This window comes from Boleophthalmus pectinirostris, unplaced genomic scaffold (genome assembly GCF_026225935.1).
Source record: "Boleophthalmus pectinirostris isolate CB_2022bp ecotype Guang Dong unplaced genomic scaffold, ASM2622593v1 HiC_scaffold_4, whole genome shotgun sequence".
Classification (NCBI taxonomy): Eukaryota; Metazoa; Chordata; class Actinopteri; order Gobiiformes; family Gobiidae; genus Boleophthalmus; species Boleophthalmus pectinirostris.
This window is the reverse complement of record NW_026571353.1, coordinates 18,777,266-18,794,556: the sequence shown is the minus strand read 5'-3', so window position 1 is coordinate 18,794,556 and position 17,291 is coordinate 18,777,266. Positions and strand designations below refer to the sequence as shown.

Genomic DNA, 17,291 nt, shown 5'->3' with positions numbered 1-17,291 from the left:
CAGGCTTTTAGCTGCAGCGGGACTCACTTACCCACTTAGGGACCCATGGCTTGAAGATCATAATGCAATTACATAATGCATGTGTTAAGAAGAGTTCACTTGTAATGAGCCTAATTCAGATGTCCAACTTGTTTTTACACTTTAATGTATAGGAAGCTTCTATCTTGTCTCTCTGTGTAGATCCGATGGGAGAAAAATATCACATTAGGGGAGCCTCCGGGGTTCCTTCACTCTTGGTGGTGGTAAGAATAATACAGTTACATGTGGCTTCATTCTTAACTCATCTCTCTCAGTGATTTTGCTCTGCAGAAGTGGTTTATCCATTTCCTCATTGACATTTCTGTTACAGTGTGTTTTGGGACCTGTACTGTGCTGCTCCAGAGAGAAGAGACACCTGCGAACACTCGAGTGAGGCCAAGGCTTTCCATGACTATGTGAGTGGACACAAACTACACTTTTGCTAAATCTATAAGGATCAGGAATAGGCCTGGCATGATAATAAATGTTGAAGCATGATGTATTGATAGAAATAAAAAAAATAAAAATAAATTGAAACTTCTGCCACTGATAAAGTAATAAATAGAGCAGGAAAATCCTAGTATCATTAAAAGGCATGAGCAGCAACAATTAGATATGTTAGAGTAGACATGTGAAACTCAGGCCTGGGGGCCAAATTTGGACAATATAATTATATCTGGCCCTTGAGATCATATCAAACATGTATTAGAGCTGGACCGCTGGCAACATATAGGCTATAGAGATATTATTTATTTAAAATTTTGTTATTATTTTATGCTTGTTCTGGATTCAATGTTTACGCAATGTAGATGTTGTTGAAATTTTTCAATAAATATTTAATTTGGCCCACGATTTAGTCCCAGTTTTTAATTTTGGCCCTATGTGAATTTGAATTTGACACCCCTGCGTTAGAGTTTAGTGCTTTGCTCATTGATCCCTGATTGGCTAATCCACCTGTCAGTCATGCCCATCTGACCTTGGGGAGATTCAAGAATGACCAATCTCACATCTTTGTAAAATATTGAAGAAGTATGTTTTCTGGATCCCAGGTAACTTTGCAGCTCAAATCTTATAGTACAAAAAAAAAACATTATTAAACAGAATGTAATGTAAATGTACACATGATAATTACTGAGTTCTAAAATATATTGGTCCACTCATCATTTATTTAACAATAAGTTTATAATGCCATAATGTTGATGTAATTATTGTGACAGGCCTAATCAGTAAGCACACTGTTCCTTAGGCCATTACTGGCTCTTTCATATCAGTTTGCTTATGGAGAGTTTTAGTAGAACATTGTTTCAATACAAGCTCCTTCGGGGTAAATCTATGGGGGCTGTGATCAAACAGAGGTTGTGAAGTTCTCTCCTGGGAGGTAGAGTTTGTCTTTGTTTTTGTGTAAGCCTCCAGCCTGACTCATCACATTTGTCTATACTACTCTTTATTGAGACGTATTGTTGGTCCTGAGGTCAGAGGTTTCTGCCTACCCCAGCACGATGGTCTCTAGCTTCTCCTCTCCCCCCTCTCTCCTGGCTATATTCCCCTGCTCTGTTTGGTACTAGCACATATACTGGATGTCCCACTGTTTTCCTCTTTGCTCTGTGTGTGTGCGTGTGTGTGCGTAAGTGTGCGTGTGTGTGTGTGTGTGTGTGTGTATGTGGCTGATTCTGATGAACATAAAGATGAATCGTCCGCTGTGGTGATGTCATCACGGCTGAGGCGAGGGAGAGCAGAGGGCATAGCGACCTCATCCACAGACAGAATGGAGCGAAACTGCACCGAGGACATGGGAGAAACAATACAAAACACAACTAGAATTTAACCTGATATTTCAAAATATATGTTGACATAACATACACAGCAACTGTACTGTAAGAATGAACCAAAACTCAAATTTATTCTAGGAGAGGGACTCCTTTTTAAAACTCAGGTCTTCTTCCTTTTTCAGCTTCCCTTCACAAACTGCCACTTGAATGATGTAAAACTATGATAAATATCTACTCATTACAAAAACATACATTACTTACTCATTTATATTTGAATAACAATTTAGTTGACAACATTTAATTCAAGAAAATATACACGCCCCAAACTGAAGATTTCTTAGCAACAGTAAACAAGAACCAAGTCCAGAGGCCTGGGATCCAGTTCTCTGAATATTGAAGGTCTCTCAGTCTGGTTTATTTAGTGCTTTGCTCATTGATTCGACAGATATCCACTTTGTTTTACTATTGTCTGTGTTATTTTCTTCCTTCTCTCTCTCTTACTGTCTTTCTTTCTTTCTTTTTTTTTTGTTTGTTTCTTTTTTTTTTTTTTTTTTGCTGTGTTTCTTTTGATACTGATGAACCATCTTACTCTAATTGGCTGAATCCACCTGTCAATCACATCCAGCTAAACTCTGGGAAATAAAAGTGAAGTCCAGACTACACGTCTTTGTAAAGTATTGAAGACGCATGTTATTCTTGGCTGGCTAGGCAACAAATCAGGCCAATTACATACATTATCTGCATTTGCTCATGTGTTTATTATAGTCATATACAGCATTATGATAGATAACTGCATAAGAGAAGAGATTCTGAGTATATGCCAGTGTTGCTTCCCCACCCACTTCAGGGCAGCTTGGTGCATCTTCCTGCAGGGATGTAATCAGACATTTAAATTTAGACTAATACCAATTAGACTGAGGTCACCTTCAATCACTCGATGCTCCACGTTTCTCCTTGCCAATGCATAATACATTTTACTATGATCTTTTATGTAACTTTTGCCTTTTATTGTGATATTTATTTAATAATGGAAACCCTGATTAGCTTCTATATTGTTTTGTGAGGGTTCCATGCGAGTTTTGGTAACTGACACAACTTGATTTGATTTGATTTGCACTATTATCCCCATTTGAACCGTCACAGTTGAAACTATTGACTTGCCTGCGTGTGTTACCCGGGCTTGGCTTTTTCTCGCTTGTTTGTGAGTGTATGTAATGTCGATCATATCTTGACCGAGTGTCTGGAGAAGTTCTCATGGACATTAATACAGTAATCTAATGTTAAAAGGGAAAGATGGAGAGTGACTGATGAAGCCAGCGCACAGAGAGGCATTGTTATTGATCGGCGTTCTCAGAAGAGGCTTTTCAGGCATCACAAAGGCCGTTTACAGTTCTGTTAAGTGCTTTGTAAATTGTGCTCCCGATACCGAACCAACTGTTTCCATTTGCACAAGGACAAGAATTATAAAGTTGTTTTTTTCTTGCATTGGAAAATGTTTTGACTACATAGCGGATAACGTTGCAAGCACACTAGTACTACAACTACTATCATCTACATGGATGTAATATAATAATATATCTTCTTGTATCTCAACTGTTCAATGTATTTAAATTGCCCTTTAGGGATAAATAAAGATAGATCATTTGATTTGATATATATATATATTTTGTCATAGTAATGAATAAATTAAGCAGTATTGCTTTTGAAAAGACAACTAACACAAAAGTGGGCATTGACCAAATTTTAATTTAGGTGATAACAATATTTATTTATTTATTTATTTATTTACATAAGTTATAAGGAAAACACGCATAATTTGTAAAATTTATTTACTTTCTGATAAATTCTCCCAGTCCAGTTTTGTCCTATGTCAGGGTTTAGTCTCAGCCTAGTCCTGGGTTAATTCTGGGTTTAGTCACAGTTTAGTTTATATTTTGATGTGATCTTTTCAATGAACATGGTTGGAGCAGACACAGTACAAGGTAGTGCAGAGTGGCTGGTTTCACTGTGTGGGATGAGAGATTGAAGGCACACAACCATTACAGCCAAAGAGCAGAGCCAGACCCAGAGCTACAAACATCTTCACTGTGCTCCAGATAAAAACACATGTATTCTTCTGCAGTTAGTTTCATATTCATTAAACTTTTCTTTGTATCTTAAACAATTTTGAGACACAAGGCTTTGAAAACTTTAAGAAACAGATTTTAATAATGCTTTTTGGTTATTGTGACAACAAAATGATCAATCTTGGAGGAGAATTAATATTTTACACTTGAGTGCTGTAATTGTATACATAAAATGTCAGACATTTTCAGAAAGTATTTTCAAATCGATAGGGCCAGATGCCATGTAAAGATTTAATTAAAGCCCAGTCTACTTGTGGAAGAAACTGTATTTTCCATGTTCAGAACAGACAAAGTAAGGACAGAAACAACCTAGAAACAGGAAGGTCTGAGCAGAGCTGAACCAGTTGAGAGCCAGTGGGGGTTGGGGAGACCCCCAGTCTGTTTCCGTGGAAACAGAGCCCAGTCTGGGTCTGTTCCTTGTGGAGCCGAGGAGGAGGTGACTCACTGTAACATCATCGCCATGGCAATAAGAGTGAGCGGAGGAGAGGAGACCAAGAGCAGGGCTGTCTTTGTCACACACTTTCTCTAAACTACCACATGAAACATTATGTACAGATACAAGTTCATCAATAAAGTACTTTATAGGCATAGTGGTAGTTTCTCTAAAGTGCCACATCAACTGACATCACTGACACATCAAACGTTACAAACACAAGTATATCAGTAAAGTACTTTACACTGCTGTTTGTATCTGATGTGCTCTCCGCACATGTGTATGAACAGCTGCAGCCCTCAGTCACTGCTCATGCACATGCACAGCAGGAAAACTGAATAATTGGGCTTGTCCAATTTAAACTGATTTTTCAAAATGCATGTAAACCCGGGATTTACAACTGAGGTGTGAAAAACACGTGTGCCAGTATGTACTCAGATGCCCACTGCATGTACTAGAGCAGTCTGAGTACATTAGGCACAGATTATGAGAGGCATTTAGTTGCACATTTTAGATTTGTAGTGATAACTACCATAGACAAGTGTGTTTCATTGTTTTGGTCAGTTCACCTCAGCAGTACAAGTTCAACCACTGTTCCAGGACACAGACAGACATTTATAATCCACTACAGTTACACTTATTGATTATGAAAATTATGCACTTAGCCTAGGTTTTGTGACAAACTCTGTGTCTAACTTGGAATACATACATACATACATACTTCAGGTAGTGACCCAGATCACTCCCAAAGTCATTATTTAGTAGTAGAGCCTATTGGAATAATACCAACAGGAGATTTTGTTTCTTGGCCTAATCATGTTAACCCATGAAAATCCAAAACATTTGTTTATTTAGAAATAAAAATGTTTTACATATATTATATTATGGAATTGGCTAGAAGCACTGAGAATTTATACTACTCTGAGCAACTAGATGTAGGATAAATTCCCAGCGCTTCAGCCAGTTCCATCAGCTGAAAATGGCTTCTGGATGGGAGCCGAAAATTCTTGATCGCAAAAACAGAGAGATAACCACCGTTAAAACCTTCTCCACACTGAACCACTGCTGGACGAATAGAAGATAACACCGTCTCATATGTTGTAAGATAACAAAAGAGAATCCTTTAATTTGTCAAAAAAAAAAAAAAAAAAAGGAAGACTTAATTGAGAGACCGTTTATTTCATTCTGTTACTTAAGCCCTGTTGTTGAACTTGACCTACTCTATGGGGCTATTTGATCCAGTCAAAGAGGAAAAAAATCCAGAAAAGCTGCCAAGTTTACATAGTAGCTGTGTGTGTGGTAAATGATATGGGCACGCAGCAGTAAAGTTACAGCAGGACTAAGAGCAGGAGGGCAAAGTAGAAAGTGCTGACACAAAAGAGCTGCTAAGTTATCTCTTTGACCCCAACTAACCCCGATTTATACATTTTTTGCTGACTATTTCTCTTACCGTGCTATGTCTCACGTTCAATAGAGTAAAGTCATAAAGAAACTCTGTTTAATTGTGTCAACACTACACTCCCATAGGTACTAGGTGGTTTTTGGGACTCTAGCGATACATTCGCCCACAGATAAGCCTTGAGAAAGCAGGTATACAGTCTGTGTGTACTCATGGGATCCTGTATAAAAGTAAATGATTATGGTGGAGGTCTGCGCTCCTCTTAAAAGTCTTGACACTTGTCTGTAAATAAACTTAGAAGGTTTATAGCTGTAACATAACACCTATTTAAAGCTGAGCTTTAAGGCATGTTATAATGTTGTTACCTCTTAAAAAACTCTGTAATCAGTTGTTCACTATAAATGTAAATACAAATAATTAGTACACATTGAAAAAGGGGGACATTTTATATATTTTCTGTTTTAATTGTTCTTGGACTTGTAAATGTCCTGATGCCAGAGGGTGAAATTTATCTGCCTTGAAATTGCAAAATAGGTTTGTACAGTGGAGAGTGTTGAACCTCCAGTGGTCGCCACGGGAGACAGTGAATAAGACATGGTTAAAGCAGAGCTCCCACATAGACAGCGCCCCTCTCTTTAAAGTTTTTCTACACAATCAAATGTCTGCTGTTTTGTGACTTTTTTTTTTTTTTTTTTTTTTTTCCTTTTTGCTGTTCATCCATCACTAATGTCCTTCAGGAAGCCCACTAATGGAGTTTTAGAGGATGGTGCAACGGGAAACAGAGGAAAGGAGGAGGGGCTCTTCCTCAGAGTTTAGATCCTGTTTTGGCCTCCTGTTTTCACAATGCTGCTTTATGCTCTGAAAAATAATTCATATTTTTACTTCCGTGACAATAGTGTTGTGTAATCACATTTGTGAACGTAATTAAGTTTGATTAAAAGTTTTCTATTGCATAAACTCTAATTTAACTTGTCCCAATTTATGCCCTGTTTAGTCCTGACTTAGTTCGGTCCTGTTCTAATCTTGGTTCTGTCTTGGGCTTTAGTTTTGAATTTAGTGCTTATTTTAATGTGATGATGTGCAATTGTGGCTTAGACTTTTTAAGGAATTTCTAAAGTGGTGTTTGTTTGTTTTTTTGTTTTTTGCCTGTCAGTCTTGTGTGGGTGTTGTGTTAATAATAATAATTGTTAAAGGGGGATTGTGTAACTTCTCTGGTGGAGTGTCCATCAAATGCTTTTCTTCATGGAAATATTATTGCTTTGTCTGGAATGTTTCACAGTATGGTATTAAACCATTCTGTCTTCAAGGAGACCAAACCAAACTAAGTAACAGGTCAGGTCTGTGAAAAGGAAACCTCACTCACAGTTAGAATGTTTATGGTTTAAGGTATTTTTGAACTATAAAACCACCTGCGACTAAATAACTGTAAGGTAGATCTGTTTAACGTCATACTGTGGAACATTCCAGGCAGAGCAATGACATATCCATAGAAACAAGCAGGTGATGGACCCCCAACCAAAAAGTTACATAGTTCACCTTTAAAATATCATACACTGGTAATTTAGAGAATAAGGCCCTGGGGCTTATGAGTTTAATAATAGATTTTACAAATAATCATCAGATGAAAATATTTCAGTATATTACAGTAATCGTAGCACTGAAATTTGATATCATGACATCCCTATGTTAATACTGACAAGTTTCAAAATACAGCATCCAAAACCAGGCCACATTGACTTAAATAGATGATTAGTGAGCTGTGCTGTGCTTGTCCAGTGAGGTGATTGAGTTTTGAATGTAGAATGTACAGCAGAGGGGGTGGTGGGCTGAGACAGTGGAGGACAGACACAGACTGCCTTTTGAGATTCTGCTCACACGTCTCTGAGTGTCTCTCTGTCTCTGAAGTACAGAGGCAAAAGGACTCCTCTCATCCAATAACACAAAATATACACTCCACATTGCCTTATTAGTGACAAACACAATGGTAAACATATGATAGAGTTTATAGTTTATCTCATTACTGACACTGTGGACTGCTGGGATTATAGTGGCATGGGTACAGAAAGTCTGATCCACCTGTACTATTAACTGCGTTTTTAAGATGTTTTCTAGTCAGCAATGAAGTGGAAAGTATAACTCAGTATTTATAATTAAAGGATCCATATTATATGCTATTTTCTCATCTATGTTACAAAAACATACAGTTCTGTTTTGTTTCATTCAAACATGTTTAACACACAACCACTGCAGTCTTTTTTCTCAAAGTCATACACTCCACCTTGTGATGTCATGTGATAACAGGCATACAGGAAGTGCTCCAGCCTTGGAACTGCCAATCTTTACGAGCAATTGGTTAAAAAGTAGCTGTTCACTTGAAAACTACAGCTACATGACATTACAAGCTGGAACAGAGCATTTTAAACTTTGGAAATGTAGACCGACCCAATTATAAAATACAAACTCAAACCTATGTGAATGAAACAAAACACAACTCCAAATAAGTTTTTGAGGAGGTAACAGCATTATAACATGGCTTAAAGTTCACTAGAGTCAATTTTGCGTAATATAGCCCCTATAACTAGTAAATAAAACAGCTCTATGTATACTTAACTCAACTTTTGTTAAGAATATTTGGTGAATATTTGTCTCTGCTGTTCTTATCAATAACTGTGTATTAACTGTGTGTAACTATGTACTACATTGTTAGTCTAATTTATAATTGTGTATTCTCGTACTTTATTGACCTATAGGAGTATCACTCTCTCGATATATTCAGTCAAAAGTCAAACATCTATAGCCTTATCCTCTCTTTGTTTTGTTCTTCGCACTAACAGAGCCACATCATCTAAAGCTCTAAATATTCTCTGCCATGCCTTGTTGTTTATGAAGTGGAGCAGGATACAAGGCTGTTGGTCTGCCCTGCTGCTGAAGGATCCTCCTGGAGAGTGAAGCTCTGAATAATTAATGTAACAAATGAGTTTGTGGAGGGGAAGCATGTGTTTATCAGAGAACGTACTCCATGTGGACTGACCCCAGGCCTCAGGTTTCAGCACGACTTTACCTCAATTCAGTTAACAAAGTGCTCACCAAACTTGTATTTCTCCTTTAGAAAATGTTCTAAAGGTCCTATATTATGCAAAACAGCTTTAAGCCATGTTAGAATGTTATTACCTCCTCAAAAACATACCTGGAGTTGTGTTTTGTTTCATTCACACATGTTTGAGTAACCCTGGTTTATTAGTCTGGCTGCATCTCAAAAGCTCAAAATGCTCTGTTCCACCTTGTGATGTCATGAAGCAGTAGTTTTTGAGTTAAGACCCACCTTTAATCTTCTGTTCAGTAGAAACTGGCAAATACAGGTCTGAAATTATCCAAATGATTCTAGTGTATGGAGTTTTAAAGCACAATGGAGCACTTCCTGTATTGCATGACATCACAAGGTGGTGTTTTCTGTTTAAGAGAAGAACATAGCCTAGATAGGGTGTGTGAATTAAACAAAGCTCAAATCCAGGTATGTTTTGATGAAGAAACAACATTATAACATTGATCAGAAAATGGCATAATATAGCTCCTTTAAGAGAAACCATTGCAAAGTATGACTAAACCAAAGAAAACAAGACTGCAGTTTTGTACAAGATAAAATATTTTAATTTGTTTATTCAGAAAAGGTTACTCTTGCCTTAATATTATCTTTGTTAGGGATAGAGAATGGCACACTTGTGGGGTGAGGCAGAACTCCAGCATTTGTTTATTTATTTACTTGTTGTTGCTGTATTTAGAAACATGCTTTGTCAGCAGGTCAGGTAGATTTTCCCCCTCTTCCCCATGCACAAACTCACGTACACAGTGCTTTGTCCTCTCCCCTCCTTCTGCTCATGCTCTCCTCACTGCAAAGGCACACTCAGCAGACCTACAAGCTACCAGTGGATACAGGCATTTTAACTAATCCACAGCTCAAGTCGGAGAATGAGAGAAAACACGGAAATCTTGCTTCTGAGGATAATGTGGAACAGTCAAACTAAACCCCATCTCTCACCGATTGACCTCCATCCATCCAAGTCCATCTGTCCACACTATAGACAGAGCAGAGCTAGACTGGACTAAACATCTCAGTATTTGCAATATTATGGCAAGACAAGTTTATTTGTTGTGCATAATCTGTATACAGAAATGTAATGTGTCATGCGTTCTTACCATACACTTTATATATAAATGGAGATAGCAGTGTGTTCCAAATAGGAAGTATTCATGGGAGCACTTCTGGCTCTATTGACTCCAGTTGACTTTACATTGAAAAATTGTTACCCTTCTCTGTAACCACTGCAGTAAACCTCATCATTTTGACCTTAATATGTTTTGTATTAACCCGCTCTGCATGATCTTATTGTTTTTATTTTGCCATTTTGTCAGTAAATAAATAACATCGAACTGCTGGCATCGTGATCTTAATTTGACTGGAGCTGGTGACGTTACATTCACTTAGTCCACTTCTTTATACGGTCTATGGTCCTTACTGTAATGTGAGCAAGCTTGCATCTCCATAAAGCAGACTTCTCTTTTTTTTGTCTCCATGGAAATGACATGCTACCTCCAGTCACATACTCTACCTTTAAACAAACCTCAACCAAGTGTTTTGGTTGCAACTGAATGGGCTGTTAAATGAAATCCTGTTTCATTTAACAGCCCATTGTTTACTCTGTGCCCAAAGATACAGCCATGCCATCAGTCCACTTTTATCTAGGCTCTGATTAAACGTGCCTGACCTAAAAACTTAGCTACCAGAAAACTTCAGACACTGAGTTTCAGCATCTTCCAAACAACACTATAACGCACTAGCTCATGGAGACAAGAGCACAATTGTAAACTGTTGTGGCTCACTGTTCACCTTTTCCTTTAATTTTTAGAGGTTCTCTTTAGAATTCTTTAGAAGAATTTAGGGTCTCTATGCATTCTGAGATATTGACAATTAAAGTTCTGACCACTCACAGGGCATAGTGGGGGGGCATGGGTATTTGCTTGTAAACCTAAAAATGTACCACCTATAAGATCTTGATAAAAGAGTACAGAAGGTATTCAGGAACAAGAGTATATGGATTATTTAATTTAGACAATATAGACAGCTGTAAAACCTTATTACTGTAAAGGAACAAGATGCAGAAGTTTGCCACACAGCTGCCTGGTTTTTGCGCCCAGTGTGTGAGAGGCCAGTGCAAGGGGAAGAGAGGGCGAGGGATGTGAGGAGGGGGTGAGGAGGGAGTCTGTAGCACAATGGCACAGGAAGTAGACACAGGCAGTGCTGATGGGTGCCAGTGCCGCCCGTCTGGGAACATAATAAAAACACCCATGGGATACAAATAATCCTAGGAAATTATCCCACAACAGGAAGTGTCTCATACATGAGCAGACAGCAGGGGGAGACCTAGAGTCTGAGCTGAATTGACAGTTGGTTTGTTTATGTCTTGTTCAGAGCGCTGCAGCTGCCCCCAGCCCTGTCCTCGGCAGTCTGCCCCCAGGAGAGGGCATGCCTGTGGGTCCTGTACCACCAGGATTCTTTCAGGTATTGAACACAAAATATATACGAGAGCCTGAAGTTAAGTTCACTTCAGTTTATTATACTGTAAAGTATAGGTATATAAAAGTATACATATTATAATAACATGTATAAATATTATAATAACATGTCAGTCATTTTGCATATTATGTAGCCTAGTTTCCTAAATGAATCCTAAACAGCACTTCTGATGAAAATGACTCTAAATGTTTGAAATACTGTTCACAAAACCTTTAATAAAATATATGAGTACAGTAATACTTTTCTGAATCTAAAATGTGACCTAGGTTTTGTTTTAAATAAGTACATGCAGGATAATGTCTGCTGTACAAACATTATTGTGAAGAAATTAAGACTAGGTACTATGACCAAAAAAAATAAAATAAAAAATCCCTTCATATTAATCAATTTCACAATTTTTTGTTCAATTTGACTTTGTCCTAAAACAAATAAAGCAAAGTCAGAATTTTTCTCCAAACAGATGCTTTTACTGACAGGGGATTGACTGTAGAATTCCAATTCCACAAACTGATCACTGACAATTAGAAATTACTGAATCTCGATTTTCAAATTCGATTGACTGCACAATCCTCGACCAACAACAAAAAACAGGCAAGCCGTTAGAACACAGGCTAATCATCACACAAGCAGATTAGCATGCTCTCTGCTGTAACCACTTATGGGCGTCACAAAAGAAAATCTAACTGGACAAACTTATCTCCAGGCACATAAAGCCTCAGTCTCTGCCCAAATACTCTGACCGCTGTACATGGATTAGACGTCATTATCAGTCCGCGTCAGACTGTAGCTTTTGACACCAGATCAATAGTTTTTTATCAGATTTTCTTTGCTCGCTCTGAAAACTCAAACTTGAAGCTAAACGGATATTTTCTTTTATAGACTGATTGTTTCTTGAAAGTATTGTCAAAGCCAATAAAACCAGTATAAGTCAGATCAATTGTGCTATGAGCTTGATACTAAAGTATATACTCAAACATAAATTTAGGTTTAGGAACACCCCAGTTGATTAAATGAGCCAGTGCTTTGTAATGTGTTGTAATTGTACTAAGTGACCTTAAAAGCAATGTTTGATAGAAATGCCTAAAGGACACGAGAATCTAGTGAGTGGAGGTGGACCATTGCCATCTAGTGGTATTATCTGCTAGTACATGTAAGCACAGCTGGGTTTGGGACTGCTTTTAACATAATCATTATTTCATTCTCTTATTTGTTTGCATTTTCTAGCCCTTTATGTCACCTCGTTATACTGGAGGACCCAGACCACCCCTCAGATTACCAAGTCAGGTAAGAATGACACAAAGGTTGTTTAGAGTTTGATTTGCAGTGAAATTATACACTGCAAAACATGGCTTGAATTCTCAATATTAATATCATGAGCAGGTTTCACTAGTTTAGATTAATTTAGCAATTCAAGCCAATTAGGTGTAAAAGGTATTTCACCTTTTTGGCCATTCAGAAAAGCAATTATCGTTTCAAAAGTACTACGCATTCTAACCCATGCTAAAGATTATTTATTTATTTATTTTTTAGTGTGTAACTGCCCATCAGCAACAAGGCAGTATTTATGACTGTACACTGTTAAAAGGATTGGATTTATAGTTTCACATGATCTATGATTTTGCATGCAGACACTGGGAGGGGTCCCTGGAGGCCAGCCAATGCTACCAAGTGGAATGGACCCAACGAGACAACCAGGTACTTACTACTTCTGTGTATCATTTGGACTACTAATGTTTACAGTTATAACTGAAAAACAAAATGTTTTCAGGACATCCCAATATGGGCGGCCCAATGCAGAGGATGACCCCGCCCAGAGGCATGGTCCCCCTGGGGCCACAGGTAAAAGACCTCATGCTCGATGTATGTACAGTGTAAGTGTATCTGATGAGTCTATGGTCTGAAGCAAAGCAAGTAAGACACGTCTGTTTTCAGAACTATGGCAGTGGCATGAGACCACCTCTCAACGCCCTGGTTGGGCCTGGTATGCCGGGTATGAACATGTGAGTTTATGTTTTCACATCTTAAATTAATATATACCCATGAAACGTATTATTTTTTTCAAAAGATGAAAGAATCATCTACATAAATTCCTTTCGAATGTCCTGAAACTAAAAATGTGGTGTAAAAATGTTCTAGTAATTGGTTAACTAATAATAATTGACTTTGGAGATTGGTGAGACGTGTGAGAACTGCATCAGAAAAGTTTGTGACCTTAGAGTCAGTTGGAGAAATGTACTTGTATCATCAATGTTGTAAGTTTATCTAATTGTTTCCAATAAAATATTGTATCAGAGCATGTCCCTTTTTCTCCACAAGGAAATTAATCCAATATTTTGTAACAAATTGAATGAAAAAACCTTGTTTATTCAGAAATAATACAAGTTGCTGAAAACTCTAAGTTAAAAGACATTATAACCAACAAATAAAGTAAGTAAGCAAGTGTTACCTAAAGCACAACTGTGCATCTTTCAGGGGACCTGGGGTGGGGAGACCATGGCCAAATCCTTCAAACACTAACTCCGTAAGTTCCACTTTAAAATATTTGATATTTTAGTTTTCACAATCATCTGAATTTGTATCTGTTTTTTGCAGACACCTTACTCATCAGCATCCCCTGGGAGTTATGTGGTAAGGGCGTGTTCAGTGTGTTAAGTTCAAACTATCCCATATCTACAGATACATTATTTTAGTGCTATTTTAGGGACCACCAGGAGGGGGGGGTCCGCCTGGAACACCTATAATGCCCAGTCCAGCAGGTACACTTTCTCTATCTGTGCAAAGACAGTATACAATAATAGCAAATACAGAAATGAAACATTTACAATTTTTTTCTTTTATTTTTTAGATTCAACAAACTCTGGGGATAACATGTACACACTGATAAACACAGCTCCCTCTAGTGGAGGCAGAACAAATGTGAGTTGGTGTTCTCACTTTTTTTCCTTTAGAGAGCTTTAAAGATCATCTTAGAATGATATGGTTCTCTCTATGGTTCTAAGATATTGAAGTGACACAGCACAGTGGAACAGGGACGTGGGTATTTGTTATACACCTAAAAATGCCTGATAAAAGAGTATTGAAGGTATTCAGGAACAAGAATATATTAATTATTTACAATAGAAGCAATGTGTGTAAGAAATGTTGGTAGGATATGAGAATTTGAGTGGAAGTGGACCATTGCTGTCCGATTGCATCCTTGTTTAACGGTCCTTAATCAACTCTAAACTCTATTATTTACTGTCTCTAGTTTCCAATGGGGGCTGGGGGCGAGGGTCCTTTGAGTGGCATGGCAGGAATGGAGTCTCATCACATCAATGGTTCATTAGGTATTCAAATGTCTAAGGTCTTATTTTCACACATAAATTGAGTTTACATCCATTTAATTATTATTTTTTTTTATTTTAGGGTCTGGTGATATGGACAGTTTGCCCAAGGTAAAACTTCATACTGTTTTCTTAATGTATATATAACTTGAAATGTAATATGTAAAAGTATTGCTTTATTCTTATCCAATGCCCAGAACTCCCCTGGTAACTTGAGTATGAGCAACCAACCAGGAACTCCAAGAGAAGAAGGAGAAATGGGCGGGAATTTCCTTAACCCTTTTCAAAATGAGAGTGTGAGTAAAAACATTTAAGTGAATTAAGTCAAACAAAAATCACCTTTTTCAATGTAAATCCCCACAATGCACTTCTCATTCATAGTACTCTCCAAATATGACGATGAGTGTGTGAGAATCTGTGGAGGAGTCTTGGGATGGGAGCAGTGCAGAGACCAGATGTCATTTAGACCAGAGTCCACAGCATACTGAGCTTCATCTTCCTCTGGACTACAGACACTGTCCCCATCATCTGTACGACATGTCAGGTCCAATACAGAGACAGTATCCAGGAACCAAACGGAACCAAATGGGACCTAATGGAACCCAATGGGAGTGAAGGGGGCTCTTTGTATATTTCTATTCAGTGTGTATGTGACTGTTGATACACAATTCAGGCTTTTTTTTTAAATATAACTGCCAAGTTCAAGTCAATAACATATTCTGCATCCTCGTGTTGGTCTTCTTTGTTTTTGTTTTTTTTGTTTTTTTTTGTTTTTTTTACAATACCACAAACATTCAGCCATGTTCATATGTTATTGTGCATTCTGGGATATTTGTGTGACAGTAAAAGTTTATTTTTAAAAGGTGCACTATGTAACTTTTTTGGCAAGGTCCACCTGCTTGTCTCCATGGAGATTTTTTTTTATTTCCCTAGAATTTTCCAGAGAATGGAACTAAATTTATAATAATCTTTATTGCTCAAAATTACGTTGAAAAACACTTTTATTGTGAGTGGGGTAATTTCTTAACAGATTTTATTTCTGTTAGTATGGTGATATCACCTTCTTGTATCCATAGTAATATATACATTGAATGCTATAGTGCGAAACATTCCATGCAAAACAATAACATCTCCATGGAGAAAAGCTGGTAGTAGACCCACCTCTAAAAAAGTTATATAGTGCCCTTTAAAATTTCTTTTGTTACACATTTTTTGTCATAATTTCAGATGGATAGCATGGTCACATGGTTGTTTTTGAGAGAAATGTCTAAACTGAAAATCTGCATACCCCAATTTATTGCCCAAACTGCTACAAGTATTGACATCGTAATTCACTGGAAGACTATGATGCCAGTTTTATCTACTGTCAATCTCGCTTGTTGCATGATTTACATTTACCATAACATGGGCAAAAATATAAAACTGTAAGGAGAATTTGGTGTATTTATTGCAACTGTGAACTTGCCATATGAGCATTTTGTTTTGTAAAAATATTTGATGGCATTTTTGACATGGCATTTTTAATATGTTTAATATGTTTTTTTCTCTATCCTGGATGTAACATGGTTGTGTACATAGGGTCAATATAACCCCTCCTGCAAAGTGTACAGCTCACAAATGTAGCTCTTTTGTCTCTAATGTGTATTTGATTTTATTTAAAAACAAACTGGATAGAAACTGAAGGACAGACATGGCCCATTCTCAGTAGCTCAATTTTCTTTACATTTCAAGCCATAAAGGATGCAGTTGTAAATAGTGTTATGTTTCTTTAGTGTTTATGTGGAACTGCATTTGTGATGTGTTATGTTTCCCTTTTTTATTCTTGTATTATGTTTTTGTACATACACACAGTACTTCATGGGTTCTGAATATGCCGGTATAAAGTTTTGTTTTTTTTCCCTTAAGTATATGTGCTGTCAATTTCACTGCAGAGATTAAGTGCTACTAGGCCTCAGACATTATGCCTTTATTGATCTTTATTGTGATTTCAAAGGGTTTAACGTAATTTACATGTTTAGTAACAGTGACATCTTCATCTTACAGCAGAAGAGACCTTGCCCCAAGTACATGTTGATAAACAGAAGTTTCCATTTGCTTGTTTCCATTTTTATTGCCATACTCTGGAATATTCTAGTCAAAGCAATAACATCTCCTTGGAACTAAACAGATGGCAGACCTTCCCTGGGAAAAGTAACAGAGTACCTTTGTAGCTCCAGATTAATAGATTGAAGAAAGTGACACTTTTATCTTAGGTTTACAAAATCAAAAAAATAAATAAATAAATACAAAAAAAAATCTAAGTCTAATCTTAAGAACACAAACTTTAAACCTTTTGCTCACAGGTGGTACTCACAACTTTATAGCTTGGTCCGCAGTCATATCCTGCTGCAGTCTTTGAGATTGAAGATTTTAAGTCTCATAAGATTCTCCTCACGTCTGTGGTGTGCAATTTTTGTTGCATGTTTAGAAATTGTTTAAGACCGAAAAATCCTGTAATGTGTGGCGGCCTTAAGCAGTTTCTGATTTTACATTTTAAATGTCTTATTTCACTGATGTGTCCAAGTCCAACCGAGCCCAAACATAAGTTCTAAATGTTTGTCCGTGTCTGACCAAGCCCATCGGGTCATGACGTACTTCGATCGAGTTTCCAT

General features: G+C 37.3%; 1 protein-coding gene across 2 annotated transcripts in view; it reads left to right on the top strand.

The window, feature by feature from the left end:
• ssbp2a (single stranded DNA binding protein 2a) overlaps positions 1-16,733 on the top strand; it is a 37,211-nt gene extending 20,478 nt beyond the window's left edge. Inside the window, exons 3-17 of one of the 2 annotated variants that reach the window (XM_020920923.2) lie at positions 181-242; positions 350-434; positions 11,213-11,302; positions 12,542-12,601; positions 12,946-13,012; positions 13,086-13,156; positions 13,250-13,317; positions 13,790-13,838; positions 13,910-13,945; positions 14,019-14,073; positions 14,163-14,233; positions 14,565-14,643; positions 14,723-14,751; positions 14,838-14,936; positions 15,022-16,733. In XM_020920923.2, the coding sequence (XP_020776582.1) occupies positions 181-242; positions 350-434; positions 11,213-11,302; positions 12,542-12,601; positions 12,946-13,012; positions 13,086-13,156; positions 13,250-13,317; positions 13,790-13,838; positions 13,910-13,945; positions 14,019-14,073; positions 14,163-14,233; positions 14,565-14,643; positions 14,723-14,751; positions 14,838-14,936; positions 15,022-15,051 (951 nt within the window). In that variant the 3' untranslated portion in view covers positions 15,052-16,733. Of the gene's footprint in view, positions 1-180; positions 243-349; positions 435-11,212; positions 11,303-12,541; positions 12,602-12,945; positions 13,013-13,085; positions 13,178-13,249; positions 13,318-13,789; positions 13,839-13,909; positions 13,946-14,018; positions 14,074-14,162; positions 14,234-14,564; positions 14,644-14,722; positions 14,752-14,837; positions 14,937-15,021 lie in introns of both variants that reach the window. The other variant, XM_020920922.2, reaches the window with a different exon arrangement.
• Positions 16,734-17,291: the final 558 nt, after the last annotated feature.